Raw genomic sequence first — 18,032 nt, 5'->3', positions numbered from 1 at the left:
TATTATGTCAGTGGGGACAACAATATGGTCTCGCAGGCACAGCTGTGAGAATCACTGCTATAAGACTACAGTGACTCTCTTTATAACGCTGTACTCGGGAGCCATTGACAAGAGATGTGCGATTTGTGTTCCGCTTTTTAACCAGTGCTACTGTAATGGCATTATGGGGCAAATGGGATCCACGACCACCGGCTGTTTGCAGATGGTATGTTTTGGTGAGCTGTGGGGAAAAACCAGTGGCTGTCCCTTTAGCGAGTTTTCATGTTTACAATATCTCCAGCACTAATAAAGTACCAGCTTGTTTCCTGTTGCGCCTGGCTGTTTTTTCATTTTTTATCTTTTATCTGATTGAGTTTCTGTGGGAAGGGAGTACCTTGTTAAAGAGTGCAGCGCAATACATTGCATTACATTTCCTCCCCTGTCTTGCTGAAGGTAATTTCACTCTGTTCCTTTCTAATGAAAACTATCATTTGCATTTCATGATAATAATGCGACACTAAAGACGGCTGGATGCCAGAGTGACATAGTGAGGCAGTTACTGGGGATACACACACACACACACAACCTGCTTGCTTGCTCAGTTTTATGTTAGAAAAAAGCATCACTGATGTTCCTTTTACAGGGTTTGCAAAGCAACTGACACTGAGCTCAGCATGTGACCCCCCCCCCCCCCCCCCATGCCATGCAAACAGTCCCATTCTCTGAAAGATGAGATGAGATGAGTGATTGCATTGCTGTCAGCGGTGTGGTTTCTTTACATTTCATTTTTATTATTTCTCCATGCTCATTCTCTGCAGACACTCTCTGTCTGTGTGAGATTATTTGAAAGAAACAAAGGAGGCTTGATGGATAAAATGTCCTGGCCAGGGAAAAAATAAAGATTCACCAGCCCTATGGGAAATGCACAAGATACAAATGTGAATATTTGTCAGACCCCAAATAGGATTTCAGAACGTCAATCGGAGAAAACAAAATAACAAAAGTGAGCAATAGTTTGATGTGGCATCCTGGGAATGCAGTGTTTTGTAGCTGGACTGTTGATGATGGTGAATACAGTGTTTAGCTGCTGTGTAAGGTTGTGTCCAGTTTGGATTATGCCTATTTGATGATTGCAGTAAACAAATAAACATGTCATTATTTTCCTGCTTCGTTTGTTCGGACATGAAAGCAAGGAATCTGAGCTTTGAAGGATAATTTTATTAGGATAATTAGGGCCCAATATAAATGAACTGTGAAAGGAAGCTTCAATTTCCAAACTATTAAACTATTGTGAGTAAAAACTAAACAATCAGGACTCCATAGACAGACAGCTGAAGTCAGTTTTTTATAGATATTATGGGCCAGTTCACACCTACTTTGTTTGGTTCGATTCGGTTAATTGGGGAAACGCATAGCAAAGTGTAATAAAGCATAGTGAAAGCATGGTAATGCAGAGGTAAGCATCGTAAATCACAGACAGGTACGGAAACCATATTATAAAAGCATGGCAAACCAGTCTAAACTATGGTACATGCATGGCATGCATAAACGTAGGAAAAACTCTTCAGCAGAGTCGGGGTCAATTCCTGAATTTCAATTCCATTTCCAATCCCTTTTTAAAATCAATTCCAATTCCTCTTTCAAAGGACGTAGAATTGAATTGATATTAGAGAGACACAATCATTGTTGCGATTGTTCAACACTTTCATTTGAAGCCAATTTAATTGACTAACAGCTTTGTCTCTGAGACGTTCATTTGAACAGAATGCTGCTAATTGCAGTTGTGATCAATGATGTGTTGGAATTGATTTAAAAGGGATTGGGAATGGGAAATGGAATTGCCCCCAGCCCTGCTCTTTACCTAAGACCAGGGGCTGAAGCTGTTTGTTCCCCAGAGAATGGAGATCACTTTTAACATTTGTAAAATGTTTATTTTTTATTGAAAAACAAGATCTTGCTGCTTTCAGAAAGAAAATGTGGAAGCTGCTTTGTGGCGTGCGAATGTGATTAGCTGGTACGATTGGCGTGCGAATGTGATTAGCTGGCACGATTGGCGTGCGAATGTGATTGGCTGGCATGATTAGCACATATCAGGATTATACATCTATTAATTGTAGTACAGTGTCTTGGAATCGCTTTCGAATCTCAAAAAGGGAGTTTTTAATGCAATTAGAGACACTGATAAAGAACAGTGCTCAATGATCGTCTGGCTAATGCTGAGAAGATTAGTTTAGGTCAACACTGAAGGTACAGTGTCTGTGTTTTAGGATTTGACTTTATAATTAAATTAAGTATTGTGTCTGGAGCAATGTTCAGACCTTGGTGTGCTGTACAGTTTAATGCAGGCTTGTACAGGACAGAATTAATAACCTTACCATGCAAACAGTGGTTTATTGTGGTTATAGAGTTGCAGTGCATCTCTTCAATGGGAAGGCTCTGTCAATATATTTTGCATTGCTGTGACGTTCCTCTCATTGCTCCTTGGTTTTATGTTAATTTAGGGATCTGTTAGATGATTTGCTTTTTCTTCTACTGTGTATATAATGAATGTGTTCCAGCTGCTTGGTGTGCCGGTGCCATGCTTGTTTATTCACTAGCCCAGTTAACCTCATGTCTTTCTCACATTCTCTCCTCAGGATGTGCTGATTAAACAGATTCACAAGGTTGGTAAAACCACATTCATTGAAAATGTCATTAAAGTCTTGTGCAACTTCTGTGTTTTAAGCACAAAATATAATATAAATAATATATTTATTTATGTATTTATTTATTTATTTTAGCTAACCAGCAATTTTGTATATGTGAGCGTGTGTGCATACTATCACTGTGGCTAATCTCCCCACCCCTCTCCCCTCACCCCTCTCCCCTCTCCTGTCTCTCACAGACCAGTCAGTGTATGTGGCTGATGCAGGCGCTGGGGTTCCTGCTGTCTGCACTGCCAGTGGAGGAGATCCTGAGGAACCTGCAATCCCTCATCTCCCCCTACATCCAGCAGCTGGAGAAGCTAGCCAGTGAGACGGTGAGCCCACTCTCCTTACAAAAATCACATGGCGCCTTTCAGCCTTGCTGCAGTCGTTGGTCGAGAAGCTGGCCAGCAGTATGTGTTTCTCTGTGGAAAGGGTTAGTAAATGGCTTTGAAAGCGTCGTCTCTTTGGTAAGCAGGCATTCCTAGTCGTCTGATTCATCGACCGCATGATTATCTTCTCTACAATGCCTCAAAATTCCCTCCTGTGTCGGCGTGCCGGTGCAATTCTGCTCAAGTGCCGTTTTTTAACAAACACGTGAAATTATAATGAGAAAAATAACCTTTTGGAGTCTGATCAAACCACGTTGCAGACGCAGCTCTGTAAACGAGTCAGTTGATGACTAAGATATAATTGGAACTTGTCTGCCCTTGTGCTGTCCCAGAGCTTCTTTGAGCTGTGCTAGAATGAATGTTGAGAATCATTAGTTTTGTTTTTTACGCTGCCTCATAAAACTCATCGTGCTTTTTAATGTGTTCGGTTTTGTTTTGTTTGGCTTGTAATGCTATCAAACGATTAAATGGTGGTGTTATTAATTGTAGTGTCCCAAATCTCACACTTGATGGCACACTATATCAGTGCAATGAACCATAGCTAATGCCTTGTTCATATCCCACCAGAGAAGGCAGATCAATGCCCTGTGCGGAGGGAAGGGGTGTGGAAGGAGCTTGTGAATTTGTGCCAGTCTCAGTGCTCCCCACAGAGATTCTAATTGCCAGCTTTTACTGGTACACAGATCCCTGCTGCCAGCGGAGCATTCATCATCATCAGCACTAAAGTGCGAACGTCTGTGTGGAAGAGAGTGCCCTAAAACAACTGTAATTACTCATTAATCACAGTCATTAGGGCTGGAGAGCAGGCGGGGGGAGATCGGAAAAGCTTCCGTTACAATCAGCTGGCAGCTAGTAATCGTGTGGGTGTGTGCGTGTGTGAGTATTGCAGGCTTTTCTGATTTCACTTTGGAAGTTTGGGTTTTTCATTATCGTTGTTAATGTTGTGAGTACTATAATTTTGCAGTTTACTGTAGCCCTCAGGTTGGGAAGCACTGCTTCTCTAACCCTTGTGTGTGTTTGTTTTCTTTCTCAGTTTGAGAAGCGCTGCTCTAACCCATGTGTGTGTGTGTTTGTTTTCTTTCTTGGTAAAGCCCAACCCTTCCAATAAGCTGGCAATCATTCACATCCTGGGTCTGCTGTCCAACCTGTTCACCACGCTGGACATCACGCGCCACGACGACGACTCTGGGGAGGGCAGCGAGGTCAAGAAGCAGCTGGTCGAGCCTGGACCCAACCCGGTGAGCAGAGCTACTGCCTGGGCCCATTTACCATGTTCACCTGCACAGGGGATCGAGCCCTTGTACAATCCATATGTAGGGTTTACATGCCCAACCCAGTGGGGTTCGGAGGAATCGGTGCTTCACTGCAATCCCATGAAAACCCCCTTTACCCCCAATTCCAGCGCAAAACTAGTTTGCATCCACAATGTATATTGTCCATAGCATCCACAATGTATATTGTCCATAGTTAAACACTCAGTAGTGAGACATTTAGAAATACTTCAACATAATAAATTCAAATCTTTCTCAATGGGCACCGCAGTCTGACCTCGCATTCACAGGTATAATGGCTTACTGGTTCTACACAAGTGCATCTGGATCAAATAACTACAAGTGAAGAATGAAAATAATTGACCAATTTATAGATAGATAGATAGATAGATAAAAGATGTACAATGCTTCCTTGTGTTTTTGATGTCTGACTTGCACATCAAGAAGTAATGAAATGCTGAGAACACATATACCCCTATCGCAGAGGCTGACCCGTATATAAATAGCGAGCCTCTCTGGGCTGCCTCACTGCTGCCGGCTCCTCTCAGCAGACCTGCAGACGGGACTGGGTCAGGTCACTGAGGCAGTCTGCCTGGCTGGCTGTGTGTTCCAGGCTCTCTGAGCCAAGGTCACTCGATCTGAATAAAATCCCTTTCCTGGCGGTTTCTTCAGTTCCCCTAGCACTGAGTATCACAGGCATGTGTAATGAAGATGGCAACTGATTTGACTCGCATGGTATGTTCAGCAGTCCCATGTCTCTCTCTGTGATGTGGGGCGTGTGCTGTTTTTATATGTTTCCTTGTTTAGACTATGTCTCTATCAAAGCACGTCTTATAATATGTGCTGGATTGATCTGGAAATGTGGGTACGGCTTAATCATGGCAGGGGAAGAAAACAGGCTCAGATACAGGTTTTCATAGCGGACAGTTCCCGGACACAGAATACAAATGCAGAAAGAAACCCCACCTCCTGGAACCTCCCTGGCATTGCATGTTAATGGTACTGCTATCCTACTATGGGAATGATAGGGGTGCATTTTGATTGTGATACAAGGAACAATATACATGTGCAATAGCATACAGTGCTATTGCTTAGTTCAGCTTTTTACTCCTAAATTGTTTCAGTTGCTGACTGTCTGTTTGTCTGTCTGTATGTCTGTCTCTCTCACTGTGTGTCTCTGTCTGTCTGTCTGTCTGTCTGTCTGTCTCTCTCACTGTCTGTGCCTCTCTGTCTGTCTGTGTCTCTCACTGTGCCTCCCTCCCTGTCTGTCTGTCTCTCTTGCTGTCTGCGCCTCTCTGTCTGTCTGTCTCAGGTGGTGGTCGTGCTTCAGCAGGTCTTCGCTCTCATACAGACAGTGCTCAGCAAGTGGCTCAATGACTCCCAGGTGGTTGAGGTGAGTGCCTCTATGAGAGTCAATGCATTTAACATAACAGCACCCTTTATACTCTTCTCCAGATGTGCTTAAATGGTGCTTTCAATGATTTCTAAGCAAGCCTGTCATTGTCAGTTCAGAGCGGTTTTTGGAACACTCCACTGCATTGCAGGACTGTATTTTTTGTGTTTTTTGTTAGTGGTTGTTGTGAGTGATGAATAAAGCAAGGATCATAGGATGAGTCTTAAAACATTTAAGAGATTGCTGGAGGGAAAAATGAAAGACTCAATGAGGTCTTTGTGCAACAGGACTTATAATGGGAAACATAGAAAGCAAAGGGAGAAGGTAAATGGTTTGCTTGAGGCTATTTACTCTTTAAAAAAAAAAGGCTATTGAACAAAAAAGACTGGAGAACGGAGTGAGAAAGGCGGTTGTGTACAACTGGGATCTGACACTGGTTGAGTTGGCTTCAAATTGAATCTCTTCTGAAACGCAGTGGTTCAGAGTAGAGCCTTGCTATCTGACCAAGCCCGACGGGACAGTGTAGTTTGTATATTATAGTTTGGGTTGGGTCAGTCTGTTACCAGTGAGTAGATTAAGCCGTTTTTTAATTGTGAGTATTTTTGTGCTTCCTAAAACTCTCTTCTTGAAGGAGAGATTCTCTGCATTAAAATATTGAGACTGGTGGATTAAAAATAATGTGTGTGTGTGTGTGTGTATATATATATATATATAATCTGTAGGAGAATATGCAGCAGTGGAACGTTCCGTTGCTGGAAAGGGTACTTCCAAATCCACTGTTTGGAAAAATTACGACATTGTTGTATTCAACAATAATAAAAGTCCATGTGGCTTTGTACTATGCAAATCTTGCAAAATATTTCTGAAATATAAAATCAGAAAGATTGGAAATTCATCTCTGCAGCTGCACACTGAAAAGGGATATGTTCGTCATGTAGCTGGGCCAAGTCAGTCGTGCCTGACTTCTTTTGTCCATAATGATTATGTGATTTTGCAAGAGCATCTTAATGTGTGATTATTTATGGTAAAGTTTTGAAGAAGCCTGTTGTCTTCTATTAAATCATGTAGTGTTTGGATTATTATCAAATTAAGTAAATGAGAGATGATTCTTAAGTGATTTTTTCTTTACGTTTTAACTGGAAATTGGGAATAGACTCTCGTGGAGCTCCTGTGCAGGCTGTTGCAGGCTGGTTCAGTACTGTTCCTCTCACGGAGCTCCTGTGCAGGCTGGTTCAGTACTGCTCCTCTCGTGGAGCTCCTGTGCAGGCTGGTTCAGTACTGCTCCTCTCACGGAGCTCCTGTGCAGGCTGGTTCAGTACTGCTCCTCTCACGGAGCTCCTGTGCAGGCTGGTTCAGTACTGCTCCTCTCGTGGAGCTCCTGTGCAGGCTGGTTCAGTACTGCTCCTCTCACAGAGCTCCTGTGCAGGCTGGTTCAGTACTGCTCCTCTCGTGGAGCTCCTGTGCAGGCTGGTTCAGTACTGCTCCTCTCGTGGAGCTCCTGTGCAGGCTGGTTCAGTACTGCTCCTCTCACAGAGCTCCTGTGCAGGCTGGTTCAGTACTGTTCCTCTCACGGAGCTCCTGTGCAGGCTGGTTCAGTACTGCTCCTCTCACGGAGCTCCTGTGCAGGCTGGTTCAGTACTGCTCCTCTCACGGAGCTCCTGTGCAGGCTGGTTCAGTACTGCTCCTCTCACGGAGCTCCTGTGCAGGCTGGTTCAGTACTGCTCCTCTCGTGGAGCTCCTGTGCAGGCTGGTTCAGTACTGCTCCTCTCGTGGAGCTCCTGTGCAGGCTGGTTCAGTACTGCTCCTCTCGTGGAGCTCCTGTGCAGGCTGGTTCAGTACTGCTCCTCTCACAGAGCTCCTGTGCAGGCTGGTTACAAACGCTGTCTATAAATATTAAAATAATGTTGACAGTCATGTAGTTGGTTGTCAAGAAATGAATCATTCCTGCCGAGAGAGAAACTAGAATCAAATTTTAAACTGCTTTAAACCATTCTACTGTAATTGTAATTGTAATTCAGCCCAGGTCTGCCAGGTAATGCCTTAATGAATAATAAATGTGTGTGTGTGTGTGTTTGCGGTGCTGCAGGCGGTGTGTGCGATCTTTGAGAAGTCTGTGAAGACGCTTCTCCATGATTTCACCCCCATGGTCTCTCAGCTGTCGCAGATGCTCGGGCAGATGTACAGCACCATCCCTCAGGCCTCCGCACTGGACCTCACTCGCCAGGTAACCCAGACACTCCCTCGCACTGGACAGGTAACCCAGACACTCCCTCTCACTGGACAGGTAACCCAGACACTCCCTCTCACTGGACAGGCAGCCCAGACACTCCCTCGCACTTGATAGGTAGCCCAGACACTCCCTCGCACTGGACAGGTAGCCCAGACGCTCCCTCGCACTGGACAGGTAACCCAGACGCTCCCTCGCACTGGACAGGTAACCCAGACGCTCCCTCGCACTGGACAGGTAGCCCAGACACTCCCTCGCACTGGACAGGCAACCCAGACGCTCCCTCGCACTGGACAGGCAACCCAGACACTCCCTCTCACTGGACAGGCAGCCCAGACGCTCCCTCTCACTGGACAGGTAACCCAGACGCTCCCTCGCACAGGACAGGTAACCCAGACGCTCCCTCGCACTGGACAGGTAGCCCAGACGCTCCCTCGCACTGGACAGGTAGCCCAGACGCTCCCTCGCACTGGACAGGCAGCCCAGACGCTCCCTCGCACTGGACAGGTAGCCCAGACGCTCCCTCGCACTGGACAGGCAGCCCAGACGCTCCCTCGCACTGGACAGGTAACCCAGACGCTCCCTCGCACTGGACAGGTAGCCCAGACGCTCCCTCGCACAGGACAGGTAACCCAGACGCTCCCTCGCACTGGACAGGTAACCCAGACGCTCCCTCGCACTGGACAGGTAACCCAGACGCTCCCTCGCACTGGACAGGTAACCCAGACGCTCCCTCGCACTGGACAGGTAACCCAGACACTCCCTCGCTCTCGCACTTTCTGCAGCTGGCCCCCGGTTCCTGTCTGCAGTACAGGTGGGAGGCCAGTCCGTTTGCAGTGCTCTGCTGTGTTCGTTTTGGGTTTTCGACGCTAGATCTTAGTCGCTCTTTGTTCTGTTTTCAGATGGTCCATATCTTTGCCAGTGAGACTGAACACTTCCCACCAATCAAAGCGCTCTTCCAGCTGGTTACTACGGTAACGCTCTCCATTTTCCAACAAGGTATGTCCCTGGAGGCTCAGTGCCGCTGAAGTGGGGGGTCACAAGCAGCGATACAGACAGACACACAGGGGTGTGAGAGGCAGTGAGACAGACAGACACACAGGGGTGTGAGAGGCAGCGAGACAGACAGACACACAGGGGTGTGAGAGGCAGCGAGACAGACAGACACACAGGGGTGTGAGAGGCAGCGAGACAGACAGACACACAGGGGTGTGAGAGGCAGTGAGACAGACACACAGGGGTGTGAGAGGCAGTGAGACAGACAGACACACAGGGGTGTGAGAGGCAGCGAGACAGACAGACACACTGGGTGTGAGAGACAGTGAGACAGACAGACACACAGGGGTGTGAGAGGCAGTGAGACAGACAGACACACAGGGGTGTGAGAGGCAGTGAGACAGACAGACAGTGAGGAGGTTGGGGTCAAGGGGAGGGGTTAGAGGCAGAGAGTGAATAGAATGAGTGGCTTGAGACAGTGGGAGCAGAGAGGGAGAGAGGGATCATAGGCAGCCTTGTCATACTGGGATGTGTTTTCCAGCAGTGGGGGTGGGGGGGGATAGATTCTGGTGTAGGTTTGGCATCATCATAATATCTGTTAATGTAGTACTGTTTTAATAATATTGGTACACAAACATCCTGTATAAAAAATTTAAAAAAACAGCCAAATAATAAATAATCAAATAAACAAACAAGGAAAGATCTGCTGTACCTTTAGGCCAGCATTGCTCTACAGCATCCTGGGGGATCATTTAAAGGAAAGAGGCCACTACGCTGTGCTGTCAGTGGAGAAGGGCAGTGCAGTGCTGGGGCAGAGCCTTTGAAGCTTGGTGCCGGAGGGATCGCACGTGGCAAGGGTGGGAGGAAACCAGGGGAGGTGTGGCTGGATCTCACTGAGCAGCCAAGCCGGTTTCATTCCTCACACCATAGAGACCAGCAAAGAATCAAACCTGTTAAATAACTCAGGAATGAAAGCTGTGTGAATAGAGCCCAGAGTGTTCAGTGAGGTTCCAAACTGAACAGAGCCCAGAGTGTTCAGTGAGGTTCCAAACTGTGAACAGATCCCAGAGTGTTCAGTGAGGTTCCAAACTGAACAGATCCCAGAGTGTTCAGTGAGGTTCCAAACTGAACAGATCCCAGAGTGTTCAGTGAGGTTCCAAACTGAACAGAGCCCAGAGTGTTCAGTGAGGTTCCAAACTGTGAATAGAGCCCAGAGTGTTCAGTGAGGTTCCAAACTGTGAACAGATCCCAGAGTGTTCAGTGAGGTTCCAAACTGTGAACAGATCCCAGAGTGTTCAGTGAGGTTCCAAACTGTGAACAGATCCCAGAGTGTTCAGTGAGGTTCCAAACTGTGAATAGAGCCCAGAGTGTTCAGTGAGGTTCCAAACTGAACAGAGCCCAGAGTGTTCAGTGAGGTTCCAAACTGAACAGATCCCAGAGTGTTCAGTGAGGTTCCAAACTGTGAATAGAGCCCAGAGTGTTCAGTGAGGTTCCAAACTGTGAACAGAGCCCAGAGTGTTCAGTGAGGTTCCAAACTGAATAGAGCCCAGAGTGTTCAGTGAGGTTCCAAACTGAATAGAACCCAGAGTGTTCATTGAGGTTCCAAACTGTGAACAGAGCCCAGAGTGTTCAGTGAGGTTCCAAACTGAACAGAGCCGAGAGTGTTCAGTGAGGTTCCAAACTGGATAGTTTAACAACCAGACTATAAGGAGGAAACATCAATGATGTTCCACACGAAACACCAAACCCTCATTTGTTATGAACAGACCGCTCTGGTATTAGTAGATCATTGTTGACATGTTAGGAATTCAGTCAATAGAGAGTCCTGTGCTGGATCGTGTTTTTCTAATGCTGGCGGAGGGTTACTTATGCTTATCTTTCTGTACAGGAATTCCAGTTCTACACACTAGTGTATGGTGAAGTATTTAAAGAGCTGCTAGATACAGGTTCTGAAATACCACATTTCTCTACTAGTATTTGTGTACTCGCATCTATAAGGCATGCATGAATGAACATGTCTCAGAGCCCCCTGGTGAGCGAGTAAGAGGGTATGAATGCATGCCTTATACATGCAATCAACGTCATTGTAACAGGGCTGAATTCAAAATGAATGGCTTCAGAACGCACAGGAATTGCATACAATATTCAGGTGTTATCATGTGGTATTCAGCCAGAATTCATTGTGAATCTGTGGCCATTATGTTAAAGTTTTACTCTGACTGAAACACTCAATGATATGCCTAGCGGTTCTAAACAAGGAGGAGATTACATTAGTTAAGATCAGTGTGATATTTCAGACCTCTGAAGTTGCTAATAACATGGGTAAAAAAATAAAATAAAGACAAGGTTGTTTGGAAAGCGTCCTCTCCAGCGCCCCCCAGAGGCGTGTTCTAGATAGTGCAGGCAGTGAGGCCAGTGCATTGTGCTTCATCATCAGAGCAATGTGTCTGCCGTTCCTGGCCCTTCTCCTGGGTTCCGCACCCTCCCGCACACCCCTTCTTTTTTGCAGTTCCGTTCTTTTATTTTAGGTTTTGAACAGTTTCATGTTTCTGTATGTTGTTTTGTTTTTTTTTGTTTTTTTTAACTGCTTTGAGCTTCACATGTTTGAGCTTCACATGTCCTTTTCCCCCTCCTTTCACTTGTTAATTATTTCAATGATTTTTTCCACATGACTAGAAAACAATTGAGTTGCTCTTTGTATATTCTTATTATTCTTCTTATTATTTCTTAAGTTACATCTTTATTATATTTTAGGGCCCAGGGATCATCCTGATATTGTTGATTCATTTATGCAACTCCAGGCGCAGGTGTGTTTTTAGTTTCTTATTTCATTCACTTTCAGTTTCCTCTCCTCTTTCTCTTTCTCTTTGTTTTAAATTCGGTTTAGATCCTTATTATTTTGTATTCTTTCCTGTTGATCACAGTCTGTGTGTGGGCACTAATGGCATGCCCTGCTGTGATGCTGTTTTGCGGCTCCCTGTCACACAGCAGCCTTGCTGATTGCTGCAGGCATGCTGTTCTGAGCAGGGTGTTTATAGCAGGTCTGTCTGTCTGTCCAGGCTGGCACCGGGAGTACTGCTGGATCTGAGGGGGTGCGTGGAAACAAAGCAAGCAAAGACACAGGGCTGATAGGGATCCCAGACTGCATGTTTAAAGGATAGTGGGTACTGTTTGGTGTACTAGCAGTACTGAGAGAGAGGTCACTGGGGTGCTTTTATCTTACATAGAAGACAATTAAAAGTTGGCCAAAAGTCGAAAAAAGCTTGTGCAATATATATATATATATATTATATAGATATATTATATATATATCTATATATATATATATATATATATATATATATATATAGCTATATCTATTATATATGATATAGATATATAGATAGATAGCAAAGAACAAATAAATAAATGCACTGCTTTCAAGAGACATCAGTTAACAAGTGAGGCAACAAATTCATCCCTTTTGAGTCAAATACTCAGATGCTATTATTTACACATTATTATGCTCAAATGAAATATGTTACATGAGAGACGAGTTAACAAACAATAAACTCCAAAAGAATTACACGCAAGATGTGAAATATTGAAAGCCCTGAATTAGTGTAGCATGCGTGTGGGTCTGGGCAAAATGAAATTATTTTATGTAAACGACCAAGAGTTCCGGGAGAAGAAAAATGCCCCGTGCTCTGCTGGCCTGTACGGGTGAGCAGGAGAAAGATTCAGTTCAGTGTGAGCAAATCTAGGACTAGCGCTAGAAGGTCAGTGCTCCTCATGGAGATTTTTTTAATGACATTTTATGAGTTGGATGATAAGACAAAGCATTAGACTGTCTTGATCTGCTGTAAATGTAAATTGTGACCTGTTAGAGGTTACATCTTGGGAACAGCTGACCTGAATTTAATCAAACTCTGCCTTGATATTTTCTAGGCTGAATCACTTGGTTCCTTTAGGACCAGACGGCAAATTTCTGAGATCAGTCAGCTACTAGGAAGAGGATGGTCCGAATGGCCTCCTCTCGTTTGTAAACGTTCTTGTGTTCTTGCAGTATGTTCTTATTTCTTTGGTCCAGAGTGGGTTCTGGTAGTGGTGAATGGGTTTGGATCCAGAGTACTCCCTGTCTCCCTGTAACAGCGCCCTCTAGTGTTTTCAAATGATTATAACTTCAAATTCTTTAAAATAGATTTGTTTTTTTCTGGGTTTTTTTTTCCTATTTTCTTTATTTCCAACATTTTTTGAAAAAAATCTTTGAAAATTCATAACTTTTCCCACTCCATTCGAAATATTTTTCTGAAACATCGGTTGTCTTTTACATGTAATGATTTTGTTACATATTTGATCAAAAAAACAAACAAACAAAAAAAAAAACATCATGCCTTTTAATTAATTTAAATTTTACTGTTTGGTTTTGCAGTTGTTGTTTTTAAATTTGTTATTACATTTAATAATTTTATATTGATTTTGTTTTGTTTGTTTTATTTCAAAAGAAGAAACAAACCCATAAATAAAAAATAAAAAAATTACAAAATAAATAAGCACCAAAATGAAAGGCAGGTAAGAGGGGTTTGTGAGGGCTTGTGTGAGGTTTCCACTGGGTCCTGTGACTCAGAGATTGCCTGCTGCGCTGTCAGTAGGCTTTTCTGCCCTTTTCAAATGCTTTGTCTACTTTGTAGGCTCTCAAAAGGAAACCTGAGTTGTTTTTGTCTGAGAATCTTGATGTGAAGGCTGTGTTTCACTGTGGTGAGTATACCAGTCCTATTTCTTTGGTTGTTTTCCCTGTATGTAAAGCTGTGTCAGTATTTCCCCATTCCTGTGATGTGCCCCACACGTGTCTCAATAGCTTTTCTTCTGTGTGTGTACAGGAGTCCTGTCCCTCAAGTTCCCAGAGGCACCCACAGTGAAGGCCACCTGCCTCTTCTTTGTAAGTAGCGCTGTCCTGAAGGAGACGCTCCTGCTCACACACTATCCCTGTCACTTTACTGGTGTTCCCTTCACTATTCAAAACAAGAAGCTTTTCTTGAAGCCGTCCTACAGGATCAACCAGAGAAACCAGGTCCTAGCAGGGCCGTTTAAATTCTCAAGCATCTGGCTGGAAGAAGGGTCTGTCCTGGAAGAGAATTAACTGATCCAACTGAAGGCTCATTCACTCAGCCTTGATTATCCTTAATAGCTGTGCTGTGTTTCTCTGTGTAACTGTGCCCTGTCTGAAACTGTGTGCAGTGCAATTATTTATTTATTTATTATTAGCAGATATCCTTATCCAGGGCGACTTAATTATTACAAAATATCACAATACAAAGTATTACCTTACAAAATATCACAGTGCAGAATATCACATTACAATTAATAGCAGTTATAAAGTACTGTAAAGTCAGTAGAAAATAAGATCAAATTCAAAATAGTGCAAAGTAAAGGATACAGTAAATTACATTTAAGAGCAAGTTCGACTAAGAGCAGTTAACTTATACTAAAAATATGTGCTTATACGCGTAAAGTCCACTAAGAGCACATAGTAAGTACGGTAAATGGATAACAACAATTTCAAATAAGAGCAGTTACCAAAACGTGAATATGGATATATAAGAGTAGAATCAAGTACAAGGTACAGTGAATAGTTATAATTAGGAGCAGTAGTAGAATACGGCAAGGTAGGGAGCAGTTCAGTGTGAGTACAAGCTGGTGCAAGTACTGGAACAAGTGGGTGCCATATAGTCCAGTATGGTCGAGAGTTGTGAGGTTTACAAATGCTGTCTGAACTGAAGGTTGTCAGCTCTGTGTGACTGTGCCCTGTCTTGAACTGTGTGCAGTGCGATGCCAGCTTTGTGTAACTGTGCCATCTTGAACTGTGTGCAGTGCAATGCCAGCTCTGTGTAACTGTGCCATCTTGAACTGTTTGCAGTGCGATGCCAGCTCTGTGTAACTGTGCCCTGTCTTGAACTGTGTGCAGTGCGATGCCAGCTCTGTGTAACTGTGCCCTGTCTTGAACTGTGTGCAGTGCGATGCCAGCTCTGTGTAACTGTGCCCTGTCTTGAACTGTTTGCAGTGCGATGCCAGCTCTGTGTAACTGTGCCCTGTCTTGAACTGTTTGCAGTGCGATGCCAGCTCTGTGTAACTGTGCCCTGTCTTGAACTGTGTGCAGTGCGATGCCAGCTCTGTGTAACTGTGCCCTGTCTTGAACTGTGTGCAGTGCGATGCCAGCTCTGTGTAACTGTGCCCTGTCTTGAACTGTGTGCAGTGCGATGCCAGCTCTGTGTAACTGTGCCCTGTCTTGAACTGTGTGCAGTGCGATGCCAGCTCTGTGTAACTGTGCCCTGTCTTGAACTGTGTGCAGTGCGATGCCAGCTCTGTGTACCTGAGCCCTGCCCCTCGCTGTCTTGTTTCAGACGGAGCTGCTGTCTCGCTGTGGAGACGTCCCTCCCATCGGGCAGGTGGTGTATGAAGATGGCAAGCTGCTGCTGCAGGCTGTGCTGGAGGTAAGAGGAGAGCAGATGAGAAGACAGACCCAGCCGACCACTGTGCTTCTCCTTGATTAATTACTTTTTATTTTTTTATTTGCATGTATGACAACCTTATTTTGTTTGACAAGTGTAATTACAATTTTGATTAAAAAAATTAAAATAAAAAAAAGAGAGGACACACACACAGCAGCACTTGACCCCAGTATCTTGTCCTGGCAGGGGATCGGAGGCCAGTCTTCCCGGACCCTGGTGGACCAGTTTGCAGAGATTCTGTTTTCTCTGAACAAACACTGCTTCAGCTACCTGTCACTGTGGCTCAAGGAGGTGCTGCAGCAGCCTGGCTTCCCCTCCTCACGCGTCACCCAGGAGCAGAAAAACACCTTTACCCAGCAAATCCTCAGGTACTCCCTCCACTCCTCTCCATTCCCCTTGCCTAGTCACCCAGGAGACACCTTCACCCAGCAAATCCTCAGGTACTCCCTCCACTCCTCTCCATTCCCCTTGCCCAGTCACCCAGGAGACACCTTCACCCAGCAAATCCTCAGGTACTCCCTCCACTCCTCTCCATTCCCCTTGCCCAGTCACCCAGGAGACACCTTCACCCAGCAGATCCTCAGGTACTCCCTCCACTCAGTCTCTCCATTGCCCTGGCACAGTGTCATCCAAGAGACACCTTCACCCAGCAGGTCCTCAGGTACTCCCTCCACTCCCTCTCCATTCCCCTGACATTGTCATCCAGGAGACACCTTCAGCAGATCCTCAGGTACTCTCTCCCTCTCCATCAACGCCTCCCTCTATCCATTCCCCTTGCACAGTGTCATCCAGGAGACACCATCACCCAGCAGATCCTCGCATACTCTCTCCCTCTCCTTCAACCCCTCCCTCCCTACATTCCCCTTGAAGACTTGCTTGAATTATTTTCATTTATTATCACCATTTTCTAATTCATAATTCAAGATTTCTCCATGCTACGTTTCTCGGTTCAGTCTTCTTCTTGCAGAGTGCATTGTCTGGGCTGTGTGTTTCAGGGAGCGTGTGAACAAGCGGCGAGTCAAGGAGATGGTGAAGGAGTTCACGCTGCTGTGCCGTGGTCTGCATGGGACAGAGTATGTGGCTGACTACTGACCAGGCTGTGAACCGCACTGCCCAGCGCATAACGGACCTGCGTGGGTCAGTTAAACTTCTCCGTAAGAGACATATGTACTCAACATGTACAAGAATTCAGACAGATTCAGTCGTCTTCTTGCTTGCTCCCCTGGTATCCCAGCACAGTGCTGCTGTGATGTAAACTGAAGACACTTCTTCTGAAGAACAAGAATGCTTCCCTGCTCCCTCTTCAATATATTATATATATATATATATATATATATATATATATATATATATATATATATAAATCTATATCTGTATTTGTTGTAAAGGAATCTTGTCTCTCTCTCCACACCGCATAGAGGAGCAAGTCCTGCGCTGGAAAATTCAGACTGTTTCCTAACGCATGCTTTCTGAACCCAGAACAAGTACTTCAAATTTTCTTCCTGAGATGCATCACAAATAAAGACTGTTTTCTAAGAACAACCTCTGGAGCTGCACTGCTGTTGGACTTGTGTAAGAGAAAGGAAAGGGACTGAGGTGGGTGGGTTGCTGAGGGAGGGAAGGGTAGGATGGAGGTTGCATTCTTAGCTGTATCATTTATTTAGATTTTTTTAAAAGTTGAACTTGCAGCTGTAGGAAGTGATGGTTATTAAAGACATCAAGAAGTGTAGGCGTGCTGACTTAAGTGTCACTAACATATTGGTTATTCTGTGTATGTGATTTTAAAACTGTGTGTATTATTTAAAGCTGTGTGATGACAGTTGTGAATTCTTTGGGGTCTGTTTGTTTTTTCACCTTTATGAACAACAATACGTAGACTGTGCACTACTATACTTCCTTGTGGATGAGAGCCAATATGAACTGCTGCTGAAAGGTGGAAAGAAAAAAAAATGTAAATTGAGAAAACGACAATGACTACGATAACAATAACGATGCTAAATATTATAATTCTGCACTTTGGCAAACTGTCCTGCATTGCTCTGCTTCGTAAAGATTAACCACTAGAATGCAGACAAACCAACTGTTTCTTCTTAACCCTACAATTGCAACATACAACAAGACCAGCTTTCAGCAAGTGTTTTGTATGCAATGTTTAGCGGCAGGCATAACGGGGGGTGGGGCTTTCTCTTATTTGGTTTTTACAGTGGATGAAGGACGTTTCACAAGCGTTGTCCTTTGCAAACCACTATCGTCTTGAATATGAAATCGTTTGCAGAAGCACAACTGGAATCCAGCTGTTTCTTGAGGGCTTCTGGCCAGACAATTGTAGTAAGGGGCTAGTGCCCACATGCTCCCTGAAGATGGCTCTCCTCTTTCAGGCTATAAGCCCTGACCTGCTGGGCTGAGCTCTGTTGTAATTTGGGGGTATGTGGGTTATGTACAAATTTTTTGTACCTGTACTACTAGTTATATATATATATATATATATATATATATATATATATATATATATATATATATATATATATATATATATAGCGTCACCAGGCAGTGTGTGTGGTGTGTTTGATCTTTTGAGTCATCATATTTTTGGAGATTTTTC

General features: G+C 44.5%; 1 protein-coding gene across 2 annotated transcripts in view; it reads left to right on the top strand.

Moving 5' to 3' along the window:
* LOC121326860 (importin-13-like) overlaps positions 1 to 16,718 on the top strand; it is a 42,126-nt gene extending 25,408 nt beyond the window's left edge. Inside the window, exons 9-20 of one of the 2 annotated variants that reach the window (XM_041270443.1) lie at positions 2,616 to 2,642; positions 2,864 to 2,998; positions 4,147 to 4,293; positions 5,639 to 5,719; positions 7,806 to 7,943; positions 8,849 to 8,945; positions 11,697 to 11,749; positions 13,613 to 13,679; positions 13,802 to 13,860; positions 15,323 to 15,412; positions 15,617 to 15,798; positions 16,426 to 16,718. In XM_041270443.1, coding sequence (XP_041126377.1) covers positions 2,616 to 2,642; positions 2,864 to 2,998; positions 4,147 to 4,293; positions 5,639 to 5,719; positions 7,806 to 7,943; positions 8,849 to 8,945; positions 11,697 to 11,749; positions 13,613 to 13,679; positions 13,802 to 13,860; positions 15,323 to 15,412; positions 15,617 to 15,798; positions 16,426 to 16,522 — 1,173 coding nt within the window. In that variant the 3' untranslated portion in view covers positions 16,523 to 16,718. The remainder of the gene's footprint in view (positions 1 to 2,615; positions 2,643 to 2,863; positions 2,999 to 4,146; positions 4,294 to 5,638; positions 5,720 to 7,805; positions 7,944 to 8,848; positions 8,946 to 11,696; positions 11,750 to 13,612; positions 13,680 to 13,801; positions 13,861 to 15,322; positions 15,413 to 15,616; positions 15,799 to 16,425) is intronic. The other variant, XM_041270444.1, reaches the window with a different exon arrangement.
* The last annotated feature ends 1,314 nt before the right edge of the window (positions 16,719 to 18,032 follow it).

This window comes from Polyodon spathula, chromosome 14, assembly GCF_017654505.1.
Source record: "Polyodon spathula isolate WHYD16114869_AA chromosome 14, ASM1765450v1, whole genome shotgun sequence".
Classification (NCBI taxonomy): domain Eukaryota; kingdom Metazoa; phylum Chordata; class Actinopteri; order Acipenseriformes; family Polyodontidae; genus Polyodon; species Polyodon spathula.
This window is presented reverse-complemented; position numbering and strand designations above follow the sequence as displayed.